General features: G+C 46.1%; 1 protein-coding gene across 3 annotated transcripts in view; it reads right to left on the bottom strand.

Moving 5' to 3' along the window:
- exd3 (exonuclease 3'-5' domain containing 3) overlaps window positions 1-25,399 on the bottom strand; it is a 617,516-nt gene that overhangs the window by 242,941 nt on the left and 349,176 nt on the right. For all 3 annotated transcript variants that reach the window (XM_038781915.1, XM_038781916.1, XM_038781914.1), the window contains 3 exons: window positions 10,555-10,705; window positions 4,579-4,792; window positions 3,768-3,877 (listed from right to left, as the gene is read on the bottom strand). In XM_038781915.1, the coding sequence (XP_038637843.1) occupies window positions 3,768-3,877; window positions 4,579-4,792; window positions 10,555-10,705 (475 nt within the window). The remainder of the gene's footprint in view (window positions 1-3,767; window positions 3,878-4,578; window positions 4,793-10,554; window positions 10,706-25,399) is intronic.

Below are 25,399 nucleotides of genomic sequence, written 5' to 3' on the forward strand. Positions count from 1 at the left end.
ATGCCTCAATAAAATATTTTCTTTAAAAAATCATCCTTCTCTACAAAGGTATTAACATTAGTTAGAATAACATCACTTACATTCTCTCTTACATACCCCCGAGTGCACAGAACACAGACTGCACTCTTGACATTACAGTACTCTCTGCAACTGGAGCGCCAGCCTAAATGATCAGCTCAAATCTCTGTTGTGGGACATGAACTCACCTGAGCTTAGGTATTGAGCATTGAAAGACAATGGGGTGCATCACCCAAGCCCAATGCCGCCCCCCACCCACCCACTTTCCAGCATGAGTTAGAAACCCTGACCATGACATGCAGAGGTGAAACACCAGAGCTGCACTGATAACAGCCACCAATTCTGCACATGCCGCTGTCCCGTATATACGTGTTACACAAGCCCAAGGTTCCTATTCTGACTGGATACAAGGCCACGATATTCACTACCGAAGTTCAAGGGGCCAATTTCCCAACTCAGCAGGCCCACCTCAATGTAAAAAGACCTGTACCCACAGAGTGGTATGCAAACTATTGGAGAGAATTCTCAGACACAGGATTTATAACCATTTGGAAACAAATGGACTCATTAGCGATAGACAGCATGGCTTTGTGAAGGGGAGGTCGTGCCTCACTAACTTGATCGAGTTTTTTGATGAGGTGACAAAGATGAATGATGAGGGATGGATGTTGTTTACATCAACTTCAGTAAAGCCTTTGACAAGGTCTCTCATGGCAGACTGGTACAAAAAGTGAAGTCACATGGGATCAGAGGTGAGGTGGTAAGGTGGATACAGAACTGACTCGGTTACAGAAGGCAAAGGGTAGCAGTAGAAGGGTGTTTTTCACAATGGAAGGTTGTGACTAGTGGTATTCCACAGGGATTGGTGCTTGGGCCTTTGTTGTTTGTGTTGTACATAAACAATTTGGAGGAAAATGTAGCTGGTCTGATTAGTAAGTTTGCGAATGACACCAAGGTTGATGGAGTGGCAGATAGTGTTGAGGATTGTCAGAAGATACAGCAGGACATAGATAGGTTGGAGACTTGGCAGAGAAATGGCAAATGGAGTTTAATCCGGACAAATGTGAGGTAATGCATTTTGATAGGTCTAACATACCGTAAATGGTAAAACTCTTAGGAATATAGAAAGTCAGAGATCTGGGCATGCAGATCCACAGATCTTTTGAAGGTGGCAACACAAGTGGACAAGGTAGTCAAGAAAGCATACGGAATGCTTGTCTTCATTGGACGAGGCATCGAGTACAAAAACTGGCAAGTCATACTACAGTTGTATAGGACCTTGGTAAGGCTGCATTTGGAATATTTTGCACAATTCTGGTCAGCACACTACCAGAAGGATGTGGAGGCTTTGGAGAGGGTGCAGAGGAGGTTTACCAGGATGTTCTGTGGTCTGGAGGATGTTGGCTATGTGGAGAGGTTGAATAGACTCGGATTGTTTCATTAGAAAAACGGAGGTTGAGGGGTGACCTGATAGAGGTCCACAAGATTATGAGGGGCATGGATAGAGTGGATGGGCAGGCAGTCTTTTCCAGGATGGAGAGGTCAGTCACCAGGGGGCATAGGTTTAAGGCCCAAGGGGCAAAGTTTAGAGGTGATATGCGAGGCAGGTTTTTTACGCAGAGGGTGGTGAGTGCCTGGAAAGCGTTGCCAGGGGAGGTTGTGGAATCAGATACATTAACGGCGTTCAAAAGGCATTTTGACAAACACATGGATAGGATGGGTAGAGAGGGGTACGGCACAAGGAAGTGCTAAGGGTTTTGGCAAAGGATGATATCATGACCGGTACAGGCTTGGAGGGCCGAAGGGCCTGTTACTGTGCTGTATTGTTCTTTGTTCTTTTGTTCATTTTAAAAATAAATTTAGAGTGTCCAATTCATTTTTTCCAATGAAGGGGCAATTTAGCATGCCCAATCCACCTACCCTGCACATCTTTCGGTTGTGGGGGCGAAACCGACGCAAACACGGGGAAAATGTTCAAACTCCACGACAGTGACTCAGAGCCGGGATCGAACCTGGGACATCAGCACCGTGAGGCAGCAGTGCTAACTACTGCATTACCCTGCTGCCTATTCTTTTGTTCTTAATTGTGAGGTACTGCATTTTGGTAGGTCTAACATAGCGGGAAAATATACCGTAAATGGCAAAACTCGTAGGAATGTAGAAAGCCAGAGAGATCTGGGCGTGCAGGTCCACAGATCTTGAAGGTGGCACAAGGAAGTGCTGTATTGTTCTTTGAGACAGTTCGAAGGCAGGCAAGTACCAAGGCAGACTAGTTACAAGGCCTGCCTCTGCTCTCTGGGAATTCATCACCAGTTTTATGAAAGACTCTTGGGCCCCGAGGCCCTCATCCACCCCATGGGGCAGCACAGTAGCATAGTGGTTAGCATAATGGCTTCACAGCGCCAGGGTCCCAGATTCGATTCCCGCTTGGATCACTGTCTGTGTGGAGTCTGCACGTTCCCTCTGTGTCTGCGTGGGTTTCCTCCGGGTGCTCCGGTTTCCTCCTACAGTCCAAAGATGTACAGGGGTAGGTGGATTGGCTATGATAAATTGCCCCTAGTGTCCAACAAAAAAAAAGGGTGGAAGTATGGGGATAGGGTGGAGGTGTGGGCTTAGGTAGGGTGCTCTTTCCAAGGGCCGGTGCAGACTCGATGGGCCGAATGGCCTCCTTCTGCACTGTAAAAAAAGTAAATTCTGTGTGTGCTTCCTCATACCATCTATAACACATCAAAATGCATGTGCCTCCTCATACTCCCCGATGGGACCTCCACAGTGACTCATCGATATGCATATGGGCAGACCTCAGGAGCTATGGGGCAATGAAAAAATATATAACAAGTTCTCGTTGATACACAATATAAGGCTGAGAAAAAACACTCATTCATGAAACCATTTAATACACCCTCCCTGAACCTCCTGCTGAGGTAAGCGCTTTTGGAACTCAACCAACCATTCATAATGGGCTCAGCTGTAATAAGAGCCCGTTGGAAATGTCAACAATGGAATACATTGAAACTGAAGGAAAAGGTGCCTGGTGGTTTTATTTAAGCTAGACCAAATGGTCTGTCAATCACTGCACTCCAGCTGTGTGCTCTTCTAACCCTAACATACAGCTGCAGCCTAGTTTATTCCCATTTTTACAGGATTGGGGATTTAAATAACTTCTGATCATGACACTTCAGCAAAATTGAAGGTAGGTACCCTTCAAGAGACTACGTCTCCTACGACTCCCATCAGCACTCATCTCAAGTGGCCCTGCGGAGTTTGGATTTTCCCACCTGTAAGATTCACGCCCTGCCCCCTTTTCCCCCATCAGCAAAAATGGGATCTGCCGGGAGCCACAGAATCCCTACAGTGGAGAAGGAGGCCATTCAGCCCGTCACATATGCACCGATCCTCTGAAAGAGTACTCTACCTCGGCCCACTCCCCTGCCCTATCCCTGTAACTCCACATCACCTGCACATCTTCGGTAGGGGAGGGGACTTTTGCATTCAGGTCCTAACCACCATTTTTGAACGCCTCCGGATTAAACTCGACCGCAAAAATCCTGCATACAGTACGAAGCCAAACAGATAATGAGAACGGTGAGTAGGCAGCTCTTGAGCACCCAAACATAGAGCAACATGGCCATAGCCAGAGACAGCAGGATGTCTCTCAGTCAGGGGCCATGTGAGCTGGGGGCTGAAAGGAAGAACATGATCAAACTCTGATCTGAACAAGAGATGTGACCTGCAGACCATGAACAAACCTCTTTATGCACATTCAAAAGGTCCAATACTCCAGCTGTGAACTGCACCACATCCTTTAACATGGGGTAGGCTGTAGACAGAGTCCGCAGATCCCCTGCTGTAGCATAACCTGTAAAAATAAACAAGCAGTCAAAACAAAATGAAAGCCATTCCAAACCAACTGACTAGGCCTCAGCTAGAAAGTCTTGGCCTTTCTGAGCGGACAGTCTGAAGCTCATTCTAGACTGAAGCACAATTGGGTTTCCCAGGCCTGTGGTGTAAAGTGCCTGCTCTGGAACCACTCGGGATCACGGGCTCAGCTCTCTATCTGGAGTTTGCACCTGTCGAAAGGGCAGATAACGGGACCTGACAAAGTGTCTGAGAAAGCCAATGGAGATATCTTCCTTGAAAACAAACAATGGATTGGGTGAGACACTTGCAGGTGTATACTACAACATTACTCCAGCTGGGAGTATAATGAAGCCGGGTCTTCAGAAGGCAACTTAATGAAAACTGAAGACAACTGTAATGGAAACTAGAATTCCAGCAGAGTGTAATGGGAACCGGAATGCCAGCCAGAGCGTCTGAGAACAAAAACACTACACACACCCTCAGGCAACATTTCTTTTTAGTAAAAGCAAATTACTGCGGATGTTGGAATCTGAAACGAAAGAGAAAATGCTGGAAAATCTCAGCAAGTCTGGCAGCATCTCAAAGCTATGACAAAGAGTCATCGGACTCGAAACGTTAGCTCTTTTCTCTCCCTACAGATGCTGCCAGACTTGCTGAGATTTTCCCGCATTTTCCCTTTCATTTCTTTTTAATAGTTACCTAGTTTAGTTATGGTTTGGTCAGTGAATAAAGTCTGTATGAAGTGGGTAAGTTCAGCTCGCCGGCACTCGGACTCTGACTGTTTCACAAGTTGAGGCAAGTCCAGGAGGTACACACAGTCTTTCATCGCAATTTGTATGACAGACACCCGTGTATTGGTCAGCACTCCAAAAGTGGGCCTCCATTCCATGTCGATTCCCACAACTCCACCACCCTGCAGCAGAGACACAGAATTCACAACATTTACCCATGAGCACAGGCAACATTATTTATTCAAGGTACAAGCAGTGTCATTCATTCATTAGCTACAGGTTCTGCAACAAGTTTGCAGATCTCACCCAAAGCATGGACAGCTTGGTTTCATTGGCAGTACGGTAGCATAGTGGTTAGCACTATGGCTTCACAGCACCAGGGTCCCAGGTTCGATTCCCGCTTGGGTCACTGTGCGGAGTCTGCACGTTCTCCCCGTGTCTGTGTGGGTTTCCTCCGGGTGCTCCGGTTTCCTCCCATAGTCCAAAGATGTGCAGATTAGGTGGATTGGCCATGCTAAATTGCCCTTAGGTTAGATGGGGTTGCAGGGTTACGAGGATAGGGTGGAGATGTGGGGTTAAGTAGGTTGCTCTTTCCAAGTGCCGGTGCAGACTCGATAGGCCGAATGGCCTCCTTCTGCACTGTACATTCTATGATTCTATGATTGCTCTCAGTGTGCCTGGGTTATGTAGAGCTAAGAAATTGGCATTTCTATTTCAGATCATCAACTGGTGACTTCTATTTCACTTTGTGAGGCTGGACCTCTCGGTAATTCATAAGAGTTGGGGGAAGGAAGAAGGAGGGGGGGTCAGAAGAAGTGTAAGAGAGGTGGGAAGGAGAGGGAACGGGGTGGGCGAGCGAGTACACTGTGGGGGGGAAACAGCAGGGAGGAAGATAGAAAGGTGAAGGTAAGGGAAAGAAGGGAAAGGTCAGTGGAGGGTGGACAGAGGATGGCAGAGCGTGGGGAGGATAAGGCACTGAAAGGAGGGAATGTGAAATAAAAATAAAACCTAGTTGTGGAAAAAAATGTTTACACAAGATATTACGGTGCTATGGAGGATAAGGTTGAATCCATTTGGGTGGAAATCAGGAATAGTAAGGCGAAAAAGTCACTAATAGGAGTAGTCTATCGGCCACCAAATAGTAACAAAGAGTACTGGGCCAATGGCAAGATTCTTGGTAGTGTAGATGAACAGAGAGATCTCGGCATCCAGGTACATAAATCCCTGAAAGTTGCCACCCAGGTTAATAGGGCTGTTAAGAAGGCATATGGTGTGCTAGCCTTTATAAGCAGGGGGATTGAGTTTCGGAACCACAAGGTCATGCTGCAGCTGTACATAACTCTGGTGCGGCCGCACCTGGAGTACTGCGTGGAGTTCTGGTCACCACATTATAGGAAGGATGTGGAAGCTTTGGAAAGGGTTCAGAGGAGATTTACTAGGATGTTGCCTGGTATGGAGGGAAGGTCTTACGAGGAAAGGCTCAGGGAATTGAGGTTGTTTTCGTTAGAGAGGAGAAGGCTGAGAGGTGACTTAATAGAGACATATAAGATAGTCAGAGGGTTAGATAGGGTGGACAGTGAGAGTCTTTTTCCTCGGATGGTGATGACCAACACGAGGGGACATAGCTTTAAATTGAGGGGTGATAGATATAGGACAGATGTCAGAGGCAGTTTCTTTAGAGTAGTAGGGGTGTGGAATGCCCTGCCTGCAACGGTAGTAGACTCGCCAACTTTAAGGGCATTTAAGTGGTCACTGGATAGACATATGGATGAAAATGGAATAGTGTAGGTCAGATAGGCTTCAGATGGTTTCACAGGTCGGCGCAACATCGAGGGCCGAAGGGCCCGTACTGTGCTGTAGTGTTCTATGTTATGGTGGGGCAGGCAATAAACAAAGAAATAACTGATGCATGTAGAAATGGTACAGCAGTTATCATGGGGGATTTTAATCTACATGTCGATTGGTTTAACCAGGTCGGTCAAGGCAACCTTGAGGAGGAGTTTATAGAATGTATCCGCGATAGTTTCCTAGAACAGTATGTAATGGAACCTACGAGGGAAAAAGCGGTCCTAGATCTTGTCCTGTGTAATGAGACAGGATTGATTCATGATCTCATAGTTAGGGATCCTCTCGGAAGGTGCGATCACAATATGGTGGAATTTAAAATACAGATGGAGGGTGAGAAAGTAAAATCAAATACTAGTGTTTTGTGTTTAAACAAAGGAGATTACAAGGGGATGAGAGAAGAACTAGCTAAGGTAGACTGGGAGCTAAGACTTTATGGTGGAACAGTTGAGGAACAGTGGAGAACCTTCCAAGCGATTTTTCACAGTGCTCAGCAAAGGTTTATACCAACAAAAAGGAAGGACGGTAGAAAGAGGGAAAATCGACCGTGGATATCTAAGGAAATAAGGGAGAGTATCAAATTGAAGGAAAAAGCATATAAAGTGGCAAAGATTGCTGGGAGATTAGAGGACTGGGAAATATTTAGGGGGCAACAGAAAGCTACTAAAAAAGCTATAAAGAAGAGTAAGGTAGAGTATGAGAGTAAATTTGCTCAGAATATAAAAACAGACAGTAAAAGTTTTTACAAATATATAAAACAAAAAAGAGTGGCTAAGGTAAATATTGGTCCTTTAGAGGATGAGAAGGGAGTTTTAATAATGGGAAATGAAGAAATGGCTGAGGAACTGAACAGGTTTTTTGGGTCGGTCTTCACAGTGGAAGACACAAATAACATGCCAGCGACTGATAGAAATGAGGCTATGACAGGTGAGGACCTTGAGAGGATTGTTATCACTAAGGAGGTAGTGATGGGCAAGCTAATAGGGCTAAAGGTAGACAAGTCTCCTGGCCCTGATGGAATGCATCCCAGAGTGCTAAAAGAGATGGCTAGGGAAATTGCAGATGCACTAGTGATAATTTAACGAAATTCACTAGACTCTGGGGTGGTCCCGGTGGATTGGAAATTAGCAAACGTGACGCCACTGTTTAAAAAAGGAGGTAGGCAGAAAGCAGGAAATTATAGGCCAGTGAGCTTAACTTCGGTAGTAGGGAAGATGCTGGAATCTATCATCAAGGAAGAAATTGCGAGGCATCTGGATAGAAATTGTCCCATTGGGCAATTGAACCCATGGGTTCGTAAAGGGCAGGTCATGCCTAACTAATTTAGTGGAATGTTTTGAGGACATTACCAGTGCAGTAGATAACGGGGAGCCGATGGATGTGGTATATCTGGATTTCCAGAAAGCCTTTGACAAGGTGCCACACAAAAGGTTGCTGCATAAGATAAAGATGCATGGCATTAAGGGTACAGTAGTAGCATGGATAGAGGATTGGTTAATTAATAGAAAGCAAAGAGTGGGGATTAATGGGTGTTTCTCTGGTTGGCAATCAGTAGCTAGTGGTGTCCCTCAGGGATCCGTGTTGGGCCCACAATTGTTCACAATTTACATAGATGATTTGGAGTTGGGGACCAAGGGCAATGTGTCCAAGTTTGCAGATGACACTAAGATGAGTGGTAAAGCGAAAAGTGCAGAGGATACTGGAAGTCTGCAGAGGGATTTGGATAGGTTAAGTGAATGGGCTAGGGTCTGGCAGATGGAATACAATGTTGACAAATGTGAGGTTATCCATTTTGGTAGGAATAACAGCAAACGGGATTATTATTTAAACGATAAAATATTAAAGCATGCCGCTGTTCAGAGAGACTTGGGTGTGCTAGTGCATGAGTCACAGAAGGTTGGCTTACAAGTGCAACAGGTGATTAAGAAGGCAAATGGAATTTTGTCCTTCATTGCTAGAGGGATGGAGTTTAAGACTAGGGAGGTTAGTTGCAATTGTATAAGGTGTTAGTGAGGCCACACCTAGAGTATTGTGTTCAGTTTTGGTCTCCTTACTTGAGAAAGGACGTACTGGCGCTGGAGGGTGTGCAGAGGAGATTCACTAGGTTAATCCCAGAGCTGAAGGGGCTGGATTATGAGGAGACGTTGAGTAGACTGGGACTGTACTCGTTGGAATTTAGAAGGATGAGGGGGGATCTTATAGAAACATTTAAAATTATGAAGGGAATAGATAGGATAGATGCGGGCAGGTTGTTTCCACTGGCGGGTGACAGCAGAACTAGGGGACATTACCTCAAAATAAGGGGAAGTAGATTTAGGACTGAGTTTAGGAGGAACTTCTTCACCCAAAGGGTTGTGAATCTATGGAATTCCTTGCCCAGTGAAGCAGTTGAGGCTCCTTCATTACATGTTTTTAAGGTAAAGATAGATAGTTTTTTGAAGAATAAAGGGATTAAGGGTTATGGTGTTCGGGCCGGAAAGTGGAGCTGAGTCCACAAAAGATCAGCCATGATCTCATTGAATGGCGGAGCAGGCTCGAGGGGCCAGATGGCCTACTCCTACTCCTAGTTCTTATGTTATTTGTTCAGAAAGTTGATCCGAAACTACACTAGTTTTTCAACTTCTTCCACTACAACAGCATTACAGAGCAAGACACAAATTCATAAAATCCCTACAGTGGAGGTCATTTGGCCCATTGAGTCTGCACCGCCCTGCTGAAAAAGCATTCTACCCAGGTCCAGCCCCGCCCTATCCAAGCAACCCTGCGCATTGATTATGGCCAATCCACCTAAACTGCACATCTTTGAATTCTACTAGCAGACATGTGTGTTTCTAGTGACATTGGGAAATGATTCATGTGGAGTGCCAATCACAATTGGATTGGCACTCTGCTCCTATTTACTGACACTAAAATGCAGTCACACCTTTCTCAACCAACATTCCAACCACTGGCCCAGTGGGAAGAGTACAGTACCGCTGTTAAGGAATCCTCTTAGTCAAGTGCAAGAATAACAGTGGAAAGGAAGACCTGCCCCTTTATTTACAGCACTGGCTGCCATAAGTCAGGTAGATCTAAAGATCCAGCCACTTTGTGAAGCCACGCAAAAGGTATATTTGTAAGGTAAGTGGATAGGAAGAGGGAATGGTGGGAAGATGGCATGGTTAGTGAGGGAGGTCACGAAAGCAGTTGAGGGGTGTGGGGATAGTCAGGGGTCAATACTAAGGACCTAGAAGTCATTTAACTTTTCCTGGCTAACTGTTCCTGGAAGACAGTCAAAGACTGCAATTTAAATCAGACGATCAGATGGTTCCCAGTGCAGGACAAATGCCCAACGGAAGTTTAACTTCCGGCAATCCTGAAACAGGGACCAGCATATCTTTCAGGCACCCCCTGGATAAATGGTATGCCCCGGAGTTCCAAAGTTATGGCTCTAGTGTTATATCTAGCAGCTTTTGAAGAACAATAGCATTTCCAATGTGGGTTGGAATATTTATTCTACTTCTGCAGGTCGAAGTAGGTGGGCACACACATAATCCATTGGACCTATCAGTGACATCATAAATCAGCTGTAATTTAGCATTATACATCGTACATAGAACATACAGTGCAGAAGGAGGCCATTCGGCCCATTGAGTCTGCACCGACCCACTTAAGACCTCACTTCCACCCAATCCCCGTAACCCAATAACCCCTCCTAACCTTTTTGGTCACAAAGGGCAATTTAGCATAGCCAATCCACCTAACCTGCACGTCTTTGGACTGTGGGAGGAAACCGGAGCACCCGGAGGAAACCCACGCAGACATGGGGAGAACGTGCAGATTCCGCACAGACAGTGACCCAGCGGGGATTCGAACCTGTGATCCTGGTGTGAAGCCACAGTGCTATCCACTTGTGCTACCGTGCTGCCCGTTTTGTTTTGTTCTACTGCCTACAGTGTGGATGAGGGAGGACAGAATGTGGGAAACAGTGAGAAAGGGAATGGGGAAGACAAGAGAGAGGCTGGCAGATCCTGACACGCTGCCAGAACATCTCTTTAGTCCTGGTCTGCACCAAGTTGTTCACTACAACAGGGATATACAAACATTTTGTGCCGCTGACCTGTAGTACACGAACTGCACAGCTCTTCAACTGATCGAGATGGTCCAGGAAATGAATACACTCCGTTGGAATCGGTAGCTGATAGTAGAACTTCCTCTTTCTCTCTCTCTCTTCTAGACTCTCCTCCGCACAACTGCTCTTTAAACCTATCCTGTAACATTCAGCAGTTTTGGTTCAAACCTGTGATACACTGACACCACAACAAGCAACATCATTCAAATCAAAATAATGCAGATGTTTAAAATCTAAAATAAAAACAGAAAACACGGGAAAAACTCAGCAAGGCTGGCAGCACCTGCATAGAGAGAAACAGCGTTTACATAGACATGGGCAGCACGGTGGCACAGTGGTTAGCACTGCTGCCTCACGGTTTCGAGGTCCTAGGTTCGATCCCAGCCCGTGTGGAGTTTGCACGCTCTCCCCGTGTTTCTGTAGGTTTCACCTCCACAACCCAAAGATGTGCAGGGTACATGGATTGGCTCGGTTAAATTGCCCTTTTATTGGAAAAAATGAATTGGGTACTCTAAATTTTTTTTTTAAATGTTGAACCCATATGACTTTCAGTAGAGTTAACTTTGTTTGTCTCAACAGTAACAACATGACTGGCTCACACAAAGCGTGTGCACGGAGGAATTTGTAAATTGTCACATAACTGTGATGGAAGCAGGTTCCTTCCTCCCTTTTAGCCAAAAGTACAACATTGTTTTCACATGTTCACTGATAATATCCAGCTCTTCTTCACCACCCCCTTTCTCCACTCATCCACTATTTTTAAACTATCAGACCGTTTATCCAACATAGATACCTGAACCAGAGGGGCACCAATATCCTGGGAGGGAAATTTGCTACGGCTCTTCGGTGGGGGGGGGGGTTTAAACTAATTTGTCAGGGGGATGGGAAAACAAGCTGTAGCCCAGAAGCCAGTGGTGAGAGTAGTAAGGTACTGAGGAGGGTATCAAGGTTGCAGGAGTGTACCAGTAGACAGAAAGGTGGGTTGAAGTGTGTCTACTTCAATGCAAGGAGCATCCGGAATAAGGTAGGTGAACTTGGAGCATGGATTGGTACTTGGGGCTATGATGTTGTGGGCATTACGGAGACATGGTTAGAACAGAGACAGGAATGGCTGTTGGAAGTTCCGGGGTATAGATGTTTCAGTCAGATTACGGAAGGTGGTAAAAGAGGTGGAGGAGTAAAATTGTTAATCAAGGATAGTTTAACGGCTGCAGAAAGGCAGTTCGAAGGGGATCGGTCTACTGAGGTAATATGGGCCGAAGTTTTCTATAGTCCCTTAAATAGTAATAGAGATGTGGAGGAAGAAATTGCAAAACAGATTATGGATAGGTGTGGGGGTCTCAGGGTAGTTGTCATGGGTGACTTTAACTTTCCAAATATTGATTGTTACCTCTATAAGTCGAACAGTTCGGATGGGGCAGTTTGTGTACAGTGTGTGCAGGAGGGTTTCCTGACACAATATGTGGATAGGCCGACAAGAGGGGGTGGCCACATTGGATTTGGTGCTGGGTAATGAACCGGGCCAAGATTTGTTTGTGGGAGAGCACTTTGGAGATAGTGATCACAATTCGGTGTCTTTCACTATTGCAATGGAGAGGGATAGGGCCATACGGCAGGGAAAGGTTTATAATTAGGGGAGGGGTAATTATGATGTGATTAGGCAAGAATTAGGGAGCATAAGATGGGAACAGAAACTGTCAGGGAAAGGCACAAATGAAGAGTGGAGCTTGTTCAAGGAACAAATACTGTGTCCCTGATAATACCTATCAAGGACACGCAGTATTTGTTCCTTGAACAACCTCCACTCTTCATTTGTGCCTTTCCCTGTCAGGCAGGGAGGAAATGGCCGTGTGAGGGAACCATGGTTCACAAAAGAGGTTGAATGTCTTGTGAGGATGAGAAAACAAGGTTCAGTTGGGTCGCTTGAGGGTTACAAGGTAGCAAGGAATTAACTAAAAAAAGGGTTTAGGAGAGCTATGAGGGGGCATGAGAAGTCCTTGGTAGGTCGGATCAACGAAAACCCCAAGACTTTTTACTCTTATGTGAGAAATAAAAGAATGACCAGGGTGAGGGTAGTGCCGGTCAAGGAGAGTAGTGGGAACTTGTGCATGGAGTCAGAAGAAATAGGAGAGGCATTGAATGAATTCTTATCTTCAGTGTTCACCAAGGAGAGGGGCCATGTTTTTGAGGATGAGAGTGTGATACAGGCAGGTAGGCTGGAGGAGGTAGATGTTCTGAGGAAGGATGTATTAGCAATTTTGAAAAACTTGAGGGTCGACAAGTCCCCTGGGCCAGATGGGATATATCCAAGGATTCTTTGGGAAGCAAGGGATGAGATTGCAGAGCCTTTGGCTTTGATCTTTGGGTCCTCACTGTCCACGGGGATAGTGCCAGAGGACTGGAGAGTGGCAAATGTTGTTCTTCTGTTCAAGAAAGGGAATAGGAATGACCCTGGTAATTATAGGCCAGTTTGTCTTACTTCAGTGGTCGATAAGTTAATGGAAAAGGTCCTGAAGGATAGGATTTATGACCATTTGGAAAGATGCAGCTTAATCCGGGATAGTCAACACTGATTAAAGGGTAAGTCTTGCCTCACAAATTTGATTGAATTCTTTGAGGTGAATTCTTTGAAGTGTGTAGATGAAGGTAGAGCAGTTGATGTTGTATACATGGATTTTAGTAAGGCTTTGATAAGCTTTCCCCATGGTCGGCTCATGAAGAAAGTAAGGATGTGTGGGATAGAGGGAAATTTGGCCTATTGGATAAGTAACTGGCTATCACATAGAAGACAGAGGGTGATGGTGGATGGAAATTTTTCAGACTGGAGACCAGTTGCCAGCGGTGTACCACAGCGATCAATGCTGGGTCCTCTGCTATTTGTGATTTTTATAAATGACTTGGAGGAGGGGGCAAAAGGTGGGTCAGTAAATTTGCTGATGACACCAAGATTGGTGGAGTAGTGGATGAGGTGGAGGGCTGTTGTAGGCTGCAAAGAGACTTTGATAGGATGCAGAGCTGGGCTAAAAAATGGCAGATGGAGTTTAACCCTGATAAGTGCGTGGTGATTCATTTTGGTAGAAAAAATTTGAATGCGGATTACAGGGTCAACGGCAGGGTTTTGAGGAATGTGGAGGAATAGAGAGATCTTGGGGTTCATGTCGACAGATCTCTGAAGGTTGCCACTCAAGTGGATAGAGCTGTGAAGAAGGCTTATAGTGTGTTAGCGTTTATTAACAGGGGGCTTGAGTTTAAGAGCCGTGGGGTTATGCTGCAAATACACATGACCCTGGTGAGACCACATTTGGAGTATTGTGTGCAGTTCTGGTCAGCTCATTGTAAGAAGGATGTGGAAGCATTGGAAAGGGTGTAAAGGAGATTTACCAGGATGCTGCCTGGTTTGCAGGATAGGTCTTATGAGGAAAGGTTGAGGGAGCTAGGTTGAGTGGAGCGGAGGGGGATGAGAGGCTACTTAACAGTGGTTTATAAGATGATGAGGGGGATAGATAGAGTGGACGTTCAGAGACTATTTCCTCGGGTGGATGTAGCTGTTACAAGGGGGCATAACTATAAGATTCAGGGTGGGAGATATAGGAGGGATATCCGAGGTACGTTCTTTACTCAGAGAGTGGTTAGGGTGTGGAATGGACTGCCTGCTGTGATAGTGGAGTCGTGATGTGGAGATGCCGGCGTTGGACTGGGGTGAGTTCACCTGGGGTGAACACTGGGGTGTGGAATGGACTGGACTGTGATAGTGGAGTCGGACACTTTAGGAACTTTCAAGCGGTTATTGGATAGGCACATGGAGCACACCAGAATGACAAGGAGTGGGATAGCTTGATCTTGGTTTCGGACAATACTCGGCATAACATCGAGGGCCGAAGGGACTGTTCTGTGCTGTACTATTCTATGCATAGAAGATAGGAGCAGGAGGAAGCCTTTTGGTCCTTCGAGACTGTTCCGCCATTCCTCACGATCATGGCTGATCATCCAACTCAATAACCTAATCCTGCATCCTGCCTTTGATCCCATTCTCCTGCATCCCATCAACTACTTCCTGTGGTAATGAATTCCACAGGCTCACCCCTCTTTGTGTGAAGAAATGCCCCTTATCTCACGGGGCCTCACGGTAGCATGGTGGTTAGCATCAATGCTTCACAGCTCCAGGGTCCCAGGTTCGATTCTCGGCTGGGTCACTGTCTGTGTGGAGTCTGCACGTCCTCCCCGTGTGTGCGTGGGTTTCCTCCGGGTGCTCCGGTTTCCTCCCACAGTCCAAAGATGTGCGGGTTAGGTGGATTGGCCATGCTAAATTGCCCATAGTGTAAGGTTAATGGGGGGATTGTTGGGTTACGGGTATACGGGTTACGTGGGTTTAAGTAGGGTGATCATTGCTCGGCACAACATCGAGGGCCGAAGGGCCTGTTCTGTGCTGTACTGTTCTATGTTCTATGTTATCTCTGTCTGAAGTGGTTTACCCTGAATCCTCAGGCTGTGACCCCTGGTTCTGGACACACTCATCATTTGTAACATCTTCCCTGCATCTACCCTGTCTAGTCCTGTTAGAATATTATGAGTCTCTATGAGATCCCACCTCATTCTTCTGAACTCCAGCGAGAACAATCCCAACCGAGTCAATCTCTCCTCACGTGACGACCCCCATCCCTGCAATCAGTCTGGTAAACCTTCACTGTACTCCCTCGAGAGCAAGAACATCCTTCCTCAGAGAAGGAGACCAAAACTGCACACAATACTCCAAGTGTGGGCTCACCAAGGGCCTGTACAATTGCAGCAACACATCCCTGCTTCTATACTCGAAACCTCTCGCAATGAAGGCCAACATACCATTAGCCTTCTTTACCACCTGCTACACCTGCATGCTTACCTTCAGCGAATGGTGCACAAAGACACCCAGGTCCCGCTGCACACTCCCCTCTCCCAATTTACAACCATTCAGGTAGTAATCTGCCTTCCTGTTTTTGCTTACAAAATGAATAACCTCACACTTATCCAAATTATACTACACCTGCCATTGGTTTGCCCACTTGCCCAACCTGTCCAGATCTTGCTGTAGGATCCCTGCATCCTCGTCACAATTCACCCTCCCATCTAGAACATAGAACATAGAACATAGAACAGTACAGCACAGAACAGGCCCTTCGGCCCTCAATGTTGTGCCGAGCCATGATCACCCTACTCAAACCCACGTATCCACCCTATACCCGTAACCCAACAACCCCCCCCTTAACCTTACTTTATTAGGACACTACGGGCAATTTAGCATGGCCAATCCACCTTATCCGCACATCTTTGGACTGTGGGAGGAAACCGGAGCACCCGGAGGAACCCACGCACACAGGGGGAGGACGTGCAGACTCCACACAGACAGTGACCCAGCCGGGAATCGAACCTGGGACCCTGGAGCTGTGAAGCATTTATGCTAACCACCATGCTACCCTGCTGCCCCTCAATTTGGTATCATCTTCAAACTTTGAGATGTTACATTTTGTTCCCTCATCCAAATCATTAATATATATTGTGAATAGCTGGGGTCCCAGCACCGATCCCTGTGGTACCCCACTGGTTACTGCCTGCCAATTTGAAAAGGAGCCATTAATCCCTACTCTTTGTTTCCTCTCTGCCAACCAGTTTTCTATCCACCTCAATACATTTCCCCCAATCCCATGCGCGTTAATTTTGCACAATAATCTCTTATGCCGGACTTTGTCAAAAGCCTTCTGAAAGTCCAAATATACCACATCGACTGGCTCCCCCTTGTCGACTGTACTGGTTACCTCTTCAAAGAATTCCAACAGATTTGTTAAGCATGATTTTCCCTTCATAAATCCATGCTGACTCTGACTGATCCTGCCACTGCTTTCTAAATGTTCCGCTATAAAGTCCTTGATAATGGATTCAAGCATTTCCCCACTATTGATGTTGGGTTTACTGGTCTCTAATTCCCTGCTTTCTCTCTACCTCCTTTTTTGAATATCGGAGTGACGTAAGCTAGCCTACAATCTGCAGGGACAGTTCCAGAGTCTTTCAAATCCCAGAAGATGACCACCAATGCATCCACTATTTCCAGAGCCACCCCCTTAAGCACTCTGGGATGCAGATTCTCAGGCCCTGGGGATTTATCCGCCTTCAATCCCATCAGTTTTCCCAGCAACATTTCTCTACTAATATTGATCTCCTTCAGTTCTTCCCTCTCACAAAACCTTTCATTTTCAAACATTTCTGGGATCTGATTTGAGTCCTCATTTGAGGAGAGAGAACCAAAGTATGTATTCAATTGCTCAGCCATTTTTTGTCCCTTATTATGTATTCCCGTTTCTGTCTGTAGGGGGCCTACATTTCTCTTATATATTTCTACATATCTGTAGAAACTCTTAGTGTCAGTCTTTATGTTCCCTGCAAGCTTCCTTTCGTACTGTACTTTCCCATTCTTAATCAATCCCTTTGTCCTTCTTTGCTGAATTGTAAACTGCTCCCAATCCTCAGACCTATTATTTTTCTTGGCCAATCTGTATGCTTCTTCCTTGTATCGGATACTATTTCTAATTTCCTTTGTAAGCTGTGGATTGGCCTCTTACCCCCTTTGCTTTTGTGCCAGACAGGAATGAACAGTTGCTGTAGTTCCTTTATGAGTTCCTTGAAATGTTTTCCATTGTCTATCCACTGTCATCCCTTTCAGTAACTCTCCCCAATCTATCAAGGCCAACTCACGCCTCATATCCTCATCATTCCCTTTATTAAGATTCAGCACTCTAGTCTCCGAATCAATTACTTCACTCTCCACCTTGATAAAAAAATTCTATCATGTTATGGTCACTCATCCCCAAGGGGTCTTGTACAGCCAGATTGGCAATGATTCCCTTCTCATTACACAGCACCCAGTCTAAGATGGCCTGCTTTCTAGTTGGTTCCTCCACATATTGGTCAAGAAAACCATCCCCGATACACTCCAGGAATTCCTCCTCTATGGCATTGTGGCTAATTTGATTTGCCCAATGTATGTGAAGATTAAAATCACCATGATCATCCATATTCCCTTATTACATGCATCTCTAATTTCTTGTTTAATGCCATTCCCAACCTCACCAGTGCAGTTTGGGGTCTATATATGGCACCCACTAATGTTTTTGTCCCTTGGTATTTCTCAACTCTACTCATACAGATTCCACTTTGTCAGAGCTAATATCCTTTCTCACTATTGTTAATTTTCTCTTTAACCAGTAGTGCCACGCCACCACCTTTTACTTTATGTCTGTCCTTCCTATATACTGAGAAATAGAACAGTACAGCACAGAACAGGCCCTTCGGTCCTCGATGTTGTGCCGAGCAATGATCACCCTACTCAAACCCACGTATCCACCCTATACCCATTACCCAACAACAACCCCCCCCCCCCCCCCCCCCCCTCCAACCTTACTTTTTAGGACACTACGGGCAATTTAGCATGGCCAATCCACCTAACCCGCACATCTTTGGACTGTGGGAGGAAACCGGAGCACCCGGAGGAAACCCACGCACACACGGGGAGGACGTGCAGACTCCACACAGACAGTGACCCAGCCGGGAATCGAACCTGGGACCCTGGAGCTGTGAAGCATTTATGCTAACCACCATGCTACCGTGCTGCCCATCAAATCTGGGACATTCAGTTCAGTTCCCATCCCTGTTCACCCTGCAGCCATTTCTCCGTAATCCCAATTATATCATACCCATTTTTATCTATCTGCGCGATTAGTTCATCCACTTTATTGCAAATGCTCCGTGCATTAAGGCATAACATCCAGTACAGGATGAGCAGAAACTTTGTCGAATTAAATATTGCAAAGAGTGAATGGTCACCTTTTGTCCTCACTCCATACCCCATTTCCTAGCCACCAACCCCATCCCTCTTCCTGGCAAATGGCAAGACTAAACCAGACCGTGGACAACCTTGCTGTCATAATCTGAACCAGAGATGAGCTTCCAACCACACGACCAAGCCATCACAAAGGTCAGCTATTTCCATCTCAATAACATTGTCTGCCTCCCCCTCAACTAAAATCCTCATTTGTATCTTTGTTACCTTTAGACATGACCATCCAATGCATTCCAGGCCAGGGTCCTACAGTTCAGAACAAAGAACAAAGGACAATACAGCACAGAAACAGACCCCTTGACCCTCCAAGCCTGTACTGGTCAGGATACTAACCTTTGCCAAAACCCTCAACATTTCCTTGTGCCGTATCGCTTCATACCCATCCTATCCAGGTTTGCACTGGAGTGCTGAGCTTGTGGCATTTGAGTGCTGCAGTGAGAGTTTGGTGACTGAGGGAGTATAAGGGTTCATTTTTATTTAAAGTCTAGTATTTCTTTTATTTAGTTAATTAACTTAAAAGTTGCTGTTTGGTCTATAAGAAGGTGAATTTTGAATCAGCTTTAAACAAGGTTCTACTTGGACTTACTTGCAGCTGGAGCTTGTTAATTAGTTAATTGCATTAGGCCAGTTTTCAGAAGCTAGAGTCACAGTATAAAGAGGAGCTAGTTACAGTGCAGACTTTGTTTGCACTGGAGTGCTGAGCTTGTGGCATTTGAGTGCTACAGGGAGAGTTTGGTGACTGAGGGAGTTAGATGAGGATGGAGTAAGGTGCTCCTTACATTTCATTTCCTATATTTATCAAAGAGCGTGAAGGGAGCCAGGAGTTTAGAGTACAGCTGACTGGAAGTAGAGGCGGAGGTCCAGTTGGTCCAAGGGGCAGCTAATTCTGTAAAGTAAGAGGGGATGGAGGCTAGGGCAGTTGCATGCTCCTCCTGTAGGATGTGGGTGGTGAGGGAAACCACTGGTGTCCCCGCTGACTATACCTGCGGGAAGTGCACCCAACTCCAGCTCCTCAGAGACCGTGTTAAGGTACTGGAGCTGGAGCTGGATGAACTGCGGATCATCCGGGAGGCAGAGGGGGTTATAGAGAAGAGTTACAGGGAGGTAGCCACACCAAAGGTACTGGACAAGAGTAGCTGGGTTACAGTCAGGGGAAAGAAAACTAACAGGCAGACAGTGCAGGGATCCCTCGTGGCCGTTCCCCTTCAAAACAAGTATACCGTTTTGGATGCTGTTGGGGGGGGGATGGCCGACCGGGGGAAGGCCCCAGCGGCCAGGTCTCTGGCACTGAGTCTGGCTCTGGGGCTCAGAAGGGAAGGGGGGAGCATAGAAAAGCAATAGTAATAGGAGATTCAATGGTTAGGGGAATAGATAGGAGATTCTGTGGTCACGAGCGAGACTCCCGAAAGGTATGTTGCCTCCCGGGTGCCAGGGCCAGGGATGTCTCGGATCGTGTCTTCAGGATCTGAAGGGGGAAGGTGAGCTGCCAGAAGTCGTGGTGCACATTGGTACCAACGATGTAGGTAGGAAAAAGGGTGTGGAGGTAATGAACAAGTTTAGGGAGTTAGGCTGGAAGTTAAAGGCCAGGACAGTCAGAGTTGTCATCTCTGGTTTGTTGCCGGTGCCACGTGATAGCGAGGCAAGGAATAGGGAGAGAGTGCAGTTGAACACGTGGCTGCAGGAATGGTGTAGGAGGGAGGGCTTCAGGTATTTGGATAATTGGAGCGCATTCTGGGGAAGGTGGGACCTGTACAAGCAGGACGGGTTGCATCTGAACCAGAGGGGCACCAATATCCTGGGGGGGAGGTTTTCTAGTACTCTTCGGGAGGGTTTAAACTAATTTGGCTGGGGAATGGGAACCGGATCTGTAGTCCAGCAACTAAGGAAGACGATAGTCAGGACGCCAAAGCACGTTGTGATGCAGTGGGGAAGGTAACAATGACAAAGGAGAGTACTTGCAGGCAAGAAGATGGGTTGAAGTGTGTATACTTTAATGCAAGAAGCATCAGGAATAAGGTGGGTGAATTTAAGGCATGGATCGGTACTTGGGACTACGATGTGGTGGCCATCACGGAAACTTGGATAGAAGAGGGGCAGAAATGGTTGTTGGAGGTCCCTGGTTATAGATGTTTCAACAAGATTAGGGAGGATGGTAAAACAGGTGGGGGGGGGGGGTGGCATTGTTAATTAGAGATAGTATAACAGCTGCAGAAAGGCAGTTCGAGGGGGATCTGCCTACTGAGGTAATATGGGTTGAAGTCAGAAATAGGAAAGGAGCAGTCACCTTGTTGGGAGTTTTCTATAGGCCCCCCAATAGCAGCAGAGATGTGGAGGAACAGACTGGGAAACAGATTTTGGAAAGGTGCAGAAGTCACAGGGTAGTAGTCATGGGTGACTTCAACTTCCCAAACATTGAGTGGAAACTCTTTAGATCAAATAGTTTGGATGGGGTAGTGTTTGTGCAGTGTGTCCAGGAAGCTTTTCTAACACCGTATGTAGATTGTCCGGCCAGAGGGGAGGCCATATTGGATTTAGTACTTGGTAATGAACGAGGGCAGGTGATAGATTTGTTAGTGGGGGAGCATTTTGGAGGTAGTGACCACAATTCCGTGACTTTCACTTTAGTTATGGAGAGGGATAGGTGCGTGCAACAGGGCAAGGTTTATAATTGGGGGAAGGGTAAATACAATGCTGTCAGACAAGAATTGAAGTGCTGAAGTTGGGAACATAGGCTGTCAGGGAAGGACACAAGTGAAATGTGGAACTTGTTCAAGGAGCAGTATTGCGTGTCTTTGATATGTATGTCCCTGTCAGGCAGGGAAGAGATGGTCGAGTGAGGGAACCATGGTTGACAAGAAGAGGTTGAATGTCTTGTTAAGAGGAAGAAGGAGACTTATGTAAGGCTGAAGAAACAAGGTTCAGACAGGGCGCAAGATAGCCAGGAGGGAACTGAAGAAAGGGATTAGGAGAGCTAAGAGAGGGCATGAAAAATCTTTGGCGGGTAGGATCAAGGAAAACCCCAAAGCCTTTTACACATATGTGAGAAATATGAGAATGACTAGAGCGAGGGTAGGTCCGAATAAGGACAGTAGCAGGAGATTGTGTATTGAGTCTGAAGAGATAGGAGAGGTCTTGAACAAGTATTTTTCTTCAGTATTTACAAACGAGAGGGGCCATATTGTTGGAGAGGACAGCATAAGCTTGAGGAGATATTTGTCAGGAAGGAAGATGTCTTGCGCGTTTTGAAAAACTTGAGGATAGACAAGTCCCCCGGGCCTGACGGGATATATCCAAGGATTCTATGGGAAGCAAGAAATGAAATTGCAGAGCCGTTGGCAATGATCTTTTCGTCCTCGCTGTCAACAGGGGTGGTACCAGAGGATTGGAGAGTGGCGAATGTCGTGCCCCTGTTAAAAAAAGGGAATAGGGATAACCCTGGGAATTACAGGCCAGTTAGTCTTACTTTGGTGGTAGGCAAAGTAATGGAAAGGGTACTGAGGGATAGGATTTCTGAGCATCTGGAAAGGCATTGCTTGATTAGGGATAGTCAGCACGGATTTGTGAGGGGTAGGTCTTGCCTTACAAGTCTTATTGACTTCTTTGAGGAGGTGACCAAGCATGTGGATGAAGGTAAAGCAGTGGATGTAGTGTACATGGATTTTAGTAAGGCATTTGATAAGGTTCCCCATGGTAGGCTTATGCAGAAAGTAAGGAGGCATGGGATAGTGGGAAATTTGGCCAGTTGGATAACAAACTGGCTAACCGATAGAAGACCGAGAGTGGTGGTGGATGGCAAATATTCAGCCTGGAGCCCAGTTATCAGTGGCGTACCCGCAGGGATCAGTTCTGGGTCCTCTGCTGTTTGTGATTTTCATTAACGACTTGGATGAGGGAGTTGAAGGGTGGGTCAGTAAATTTGCAGATGATATGAAGATTGGTGGAGTTGTGGATAGTGAGGAGGACTGTTGTCGGCTTCAAAGAGACATAGCATAGATAGAATGCAGAGCTGAGCTGAGAAGTGGCAGATGGAGTTTAACCCTGACAAGTGTGAGGTTGCCCATTTTGGAAGGACAAATATGAATGCGGAATACAGGGTTAATGGTAGGGTTCTTGGCAATGTGGAGGAGCAGAGAGATCTTGGGGTCTATGTTCATAGATCTTTGAAAGTTGCCACTCAAGTGGATAGAGCTGTGAAGAGGCCTATGGTGTGCTAGCGTTCGTTAGCAGAGGGATTGAATTTAAGAGCCGTGAGGTGATGATGCAGCTGTACAGAACCTTGGTCAGGCCACATTTGGAGTACTGTGTGCAGTTCTGGTCACCTCATTTTAGGAAGGATGTGGAAGCTTTGGAAAAGGTGTAAAGGAGATTTACCAGGATATTGCCTGGAATGGAGAGTAGGTCATACGAGGAAAGGTTGAGGGTGCTAGGCCTTTTCTCATTAGAACGGAGAAGGATGAGGGGCGACTTGATAGAGGTTTATAAGATGATTAGGGGAATAGATAGAGTAGACAGTCAGAGACTTTGCCCCCGGGTGGAACACACCATTACAAGGGGACATAAATTTAAGATAAATGGTGGAAGATATAGAGGGGATGTCAGAGGTAGGTTCTTTACCCAGAGATTAGTGGGGGCATGGAATGCACTGCCTGTGGAAGTAGTTGAGTCGGAAAAGTTAGGGACCTTCAAGCAGCTATTGGATAGGTACATGGATTCGGGTAGAATAATGGAGTGTAGGTTAACTTCTTAAGGGCAGCACGGTAGCATTGTGGATAGCACAATTGCTTCACAGCTCCAGGGTCCCAAGTTCGATTTCGACTTGGGTCGCTGTCTGTGTGGAGTCTGCACATCCTCCCCGTGACTGCGTGGGTTTCCTCCGGGTACTCCGGTTTCCTCCCACAGTCCAAAGATGTGCAGGTTGGGTGGATTGGCCATGAAAAATTGTCCAAAATTCTATGATTAAACTAGGACAAAAGTTCGGCGCAACATCGTGGGCCGAAGGGCCTGTTCTGTGCTGTATTTTTCTATCAGATCAATCTGTTTGTCAAGATGCCTTTCGAACGCCGTTAATGTATCTGCTTCCACAACGTCCCCTGGAAACACATTCCAGGCACTCACCACCCTCTGCGTAAAAAACCTGCCTCGCACATCTCTTCTGAACTTTGCCCCATGGACCCCTCTACCCTGGGAAAGTGTGCCTGCCCATCCACCCTATCCATGCCCCACATAGTCTTGTAGACCTAAAAACCTCTGTAAACTCAAAGTCTTATAAATCTTTGCTGTCTATGCTCTTATTTGCACCAAGTGCCATTCCCCTATCACCCCAATCGTCGCAGTGCTTTGTCAATACTCCAGAAGCCATTTGATGGAAGATACAAACAGGGTCAATCTTTATACACTTCTTTGAGCATTTATTTACAGATTTACACATTACAAGCATAGCTCGCATAACTCGGTAACCAGTCTATTTATTGGGGCACAAGTGAATTTCCAGTTATTGTCCACCATGTACAGACAATTAAACACAAATAACATAAGAGTCATAGAGTCAGTCCATTGTATCTGCACCGGGCACCAAGCTTTCTATTCTAATCCCATTTTCCATAGAAACATAGAAAATAGGAGCAGGTCCATTTGGCCCTTCAAGCCAGCTCCGCCATTCATTATCATGGCTGATCATCCAACTCAATAGTCCAATCCCGCATTCCCCCCATATTCTTTGATCCCCTTTGCCCTGCGTTATATCTCACTGCTTCTTGAAACATGAAATGTTTTGGCCTCAACGACTTCCTGTGGTAATAAATTCCTTAGGCTCACCACTCTCTGGCTGAAGACATTTCTCCTCATCTCCATCCTAAATGGTCTACCTTGTATCCTCAGACTGTGACCTCTGGTTCTGGACACACCCACCATCGGGAACATCCTTCCTGAATCTACCGTTCTAGTCCTGTTAAACTTTTATACGTTTCTATGAGGTTCTTCCCTCATTCTCCTGAACTCCAGCGAATATAATCTTAACCAACTGCACATTCTCCCGTGTCTGCATTGGTTTCCGCCAGACAAGTCCCAAAAGACTGCTTAAGTAATTTGAACATTCTGAATTCTCCCTCTGTATACCCGAACAGGTGCCGGAATGTGGTGACTAGGGGCTTTCACAGTAACTTCATTGCAGTGTTAATGTAAGCCTACTTGTGACAATATAATAATAATCTTTATTATGGGAGGAAACCGGAGTGCCCAGAGGAAACCTACGCAGACACAGGGAGAATGTGCAAATTCCACACTGACAGTGACCCAAGCTGGGAATTGAACCTGGGACCCTGGGGCTGTGAAGCAACAGTGCAACCCACTGTGCTACCATGCTATTATAATAATGATTATTATTATTAGCTTACATAAGAACATAAGAACTTGGAGCAGGAGTAGGCCATCTGGCCCCTCGAGCCTGCTCCATCATTCAATGAGATCATGGCTGATCTTTTGTGGACTCAGCTCCACTTTCCGGCCCGAACACCATAACCCTTAATCCCTTTATTCTTCAAAAAACTATCTATCTTTACCTTAAAAACATTTAATGAAGGAGCCTCAACTGCTTCACTGGGCAAGGAATTCCATAGATTCACAACCCTTTGGGTGAAGAAGTTCCTCCTAAACTCAGTCCTAAATCTACTTCCCCTTATTTTGAGGCTATGTCCCCTAGTTCTGCTTTCACCCGCCAGTGGAAACAACCTGCCCGCATCTATCCTATCTGTTCCCTTCATAATTTTAAATGTTTCTATAAGATCTCCCCCTCATCCTTCCAAATTCCAACGAGTACAGTCCCAGTCTACTCAACGTCTCCTCGTAATCCAACCCCTTCAGCTCTGGGATTAACCTAGTGAATCTCCTCTGCACACCCTCCAGTGCCAGTACATCCTTTCTCAAGTAAGGAGACCAAAACTGAACACAATACTCCAGGTGTGGCCTCAC

The sequence above is a fragment of the Scyliorhinus canicula genome, chromosome 21 (assembly GCF_902713615.1).
Source record: "Scyliorhinus canicula chromosome 21, sScyCan1.1, whole genome shotgun sequence".
In the NCBI taxonomy this organism is placed as follows: domain Eukaryota; kingdom Metazoa; phylum Chordata; class Chondrichthyes; order Carcharhiniformes; family Scyliorhinidae; genus Scyliorhinus; species Scyliorhinus canicula.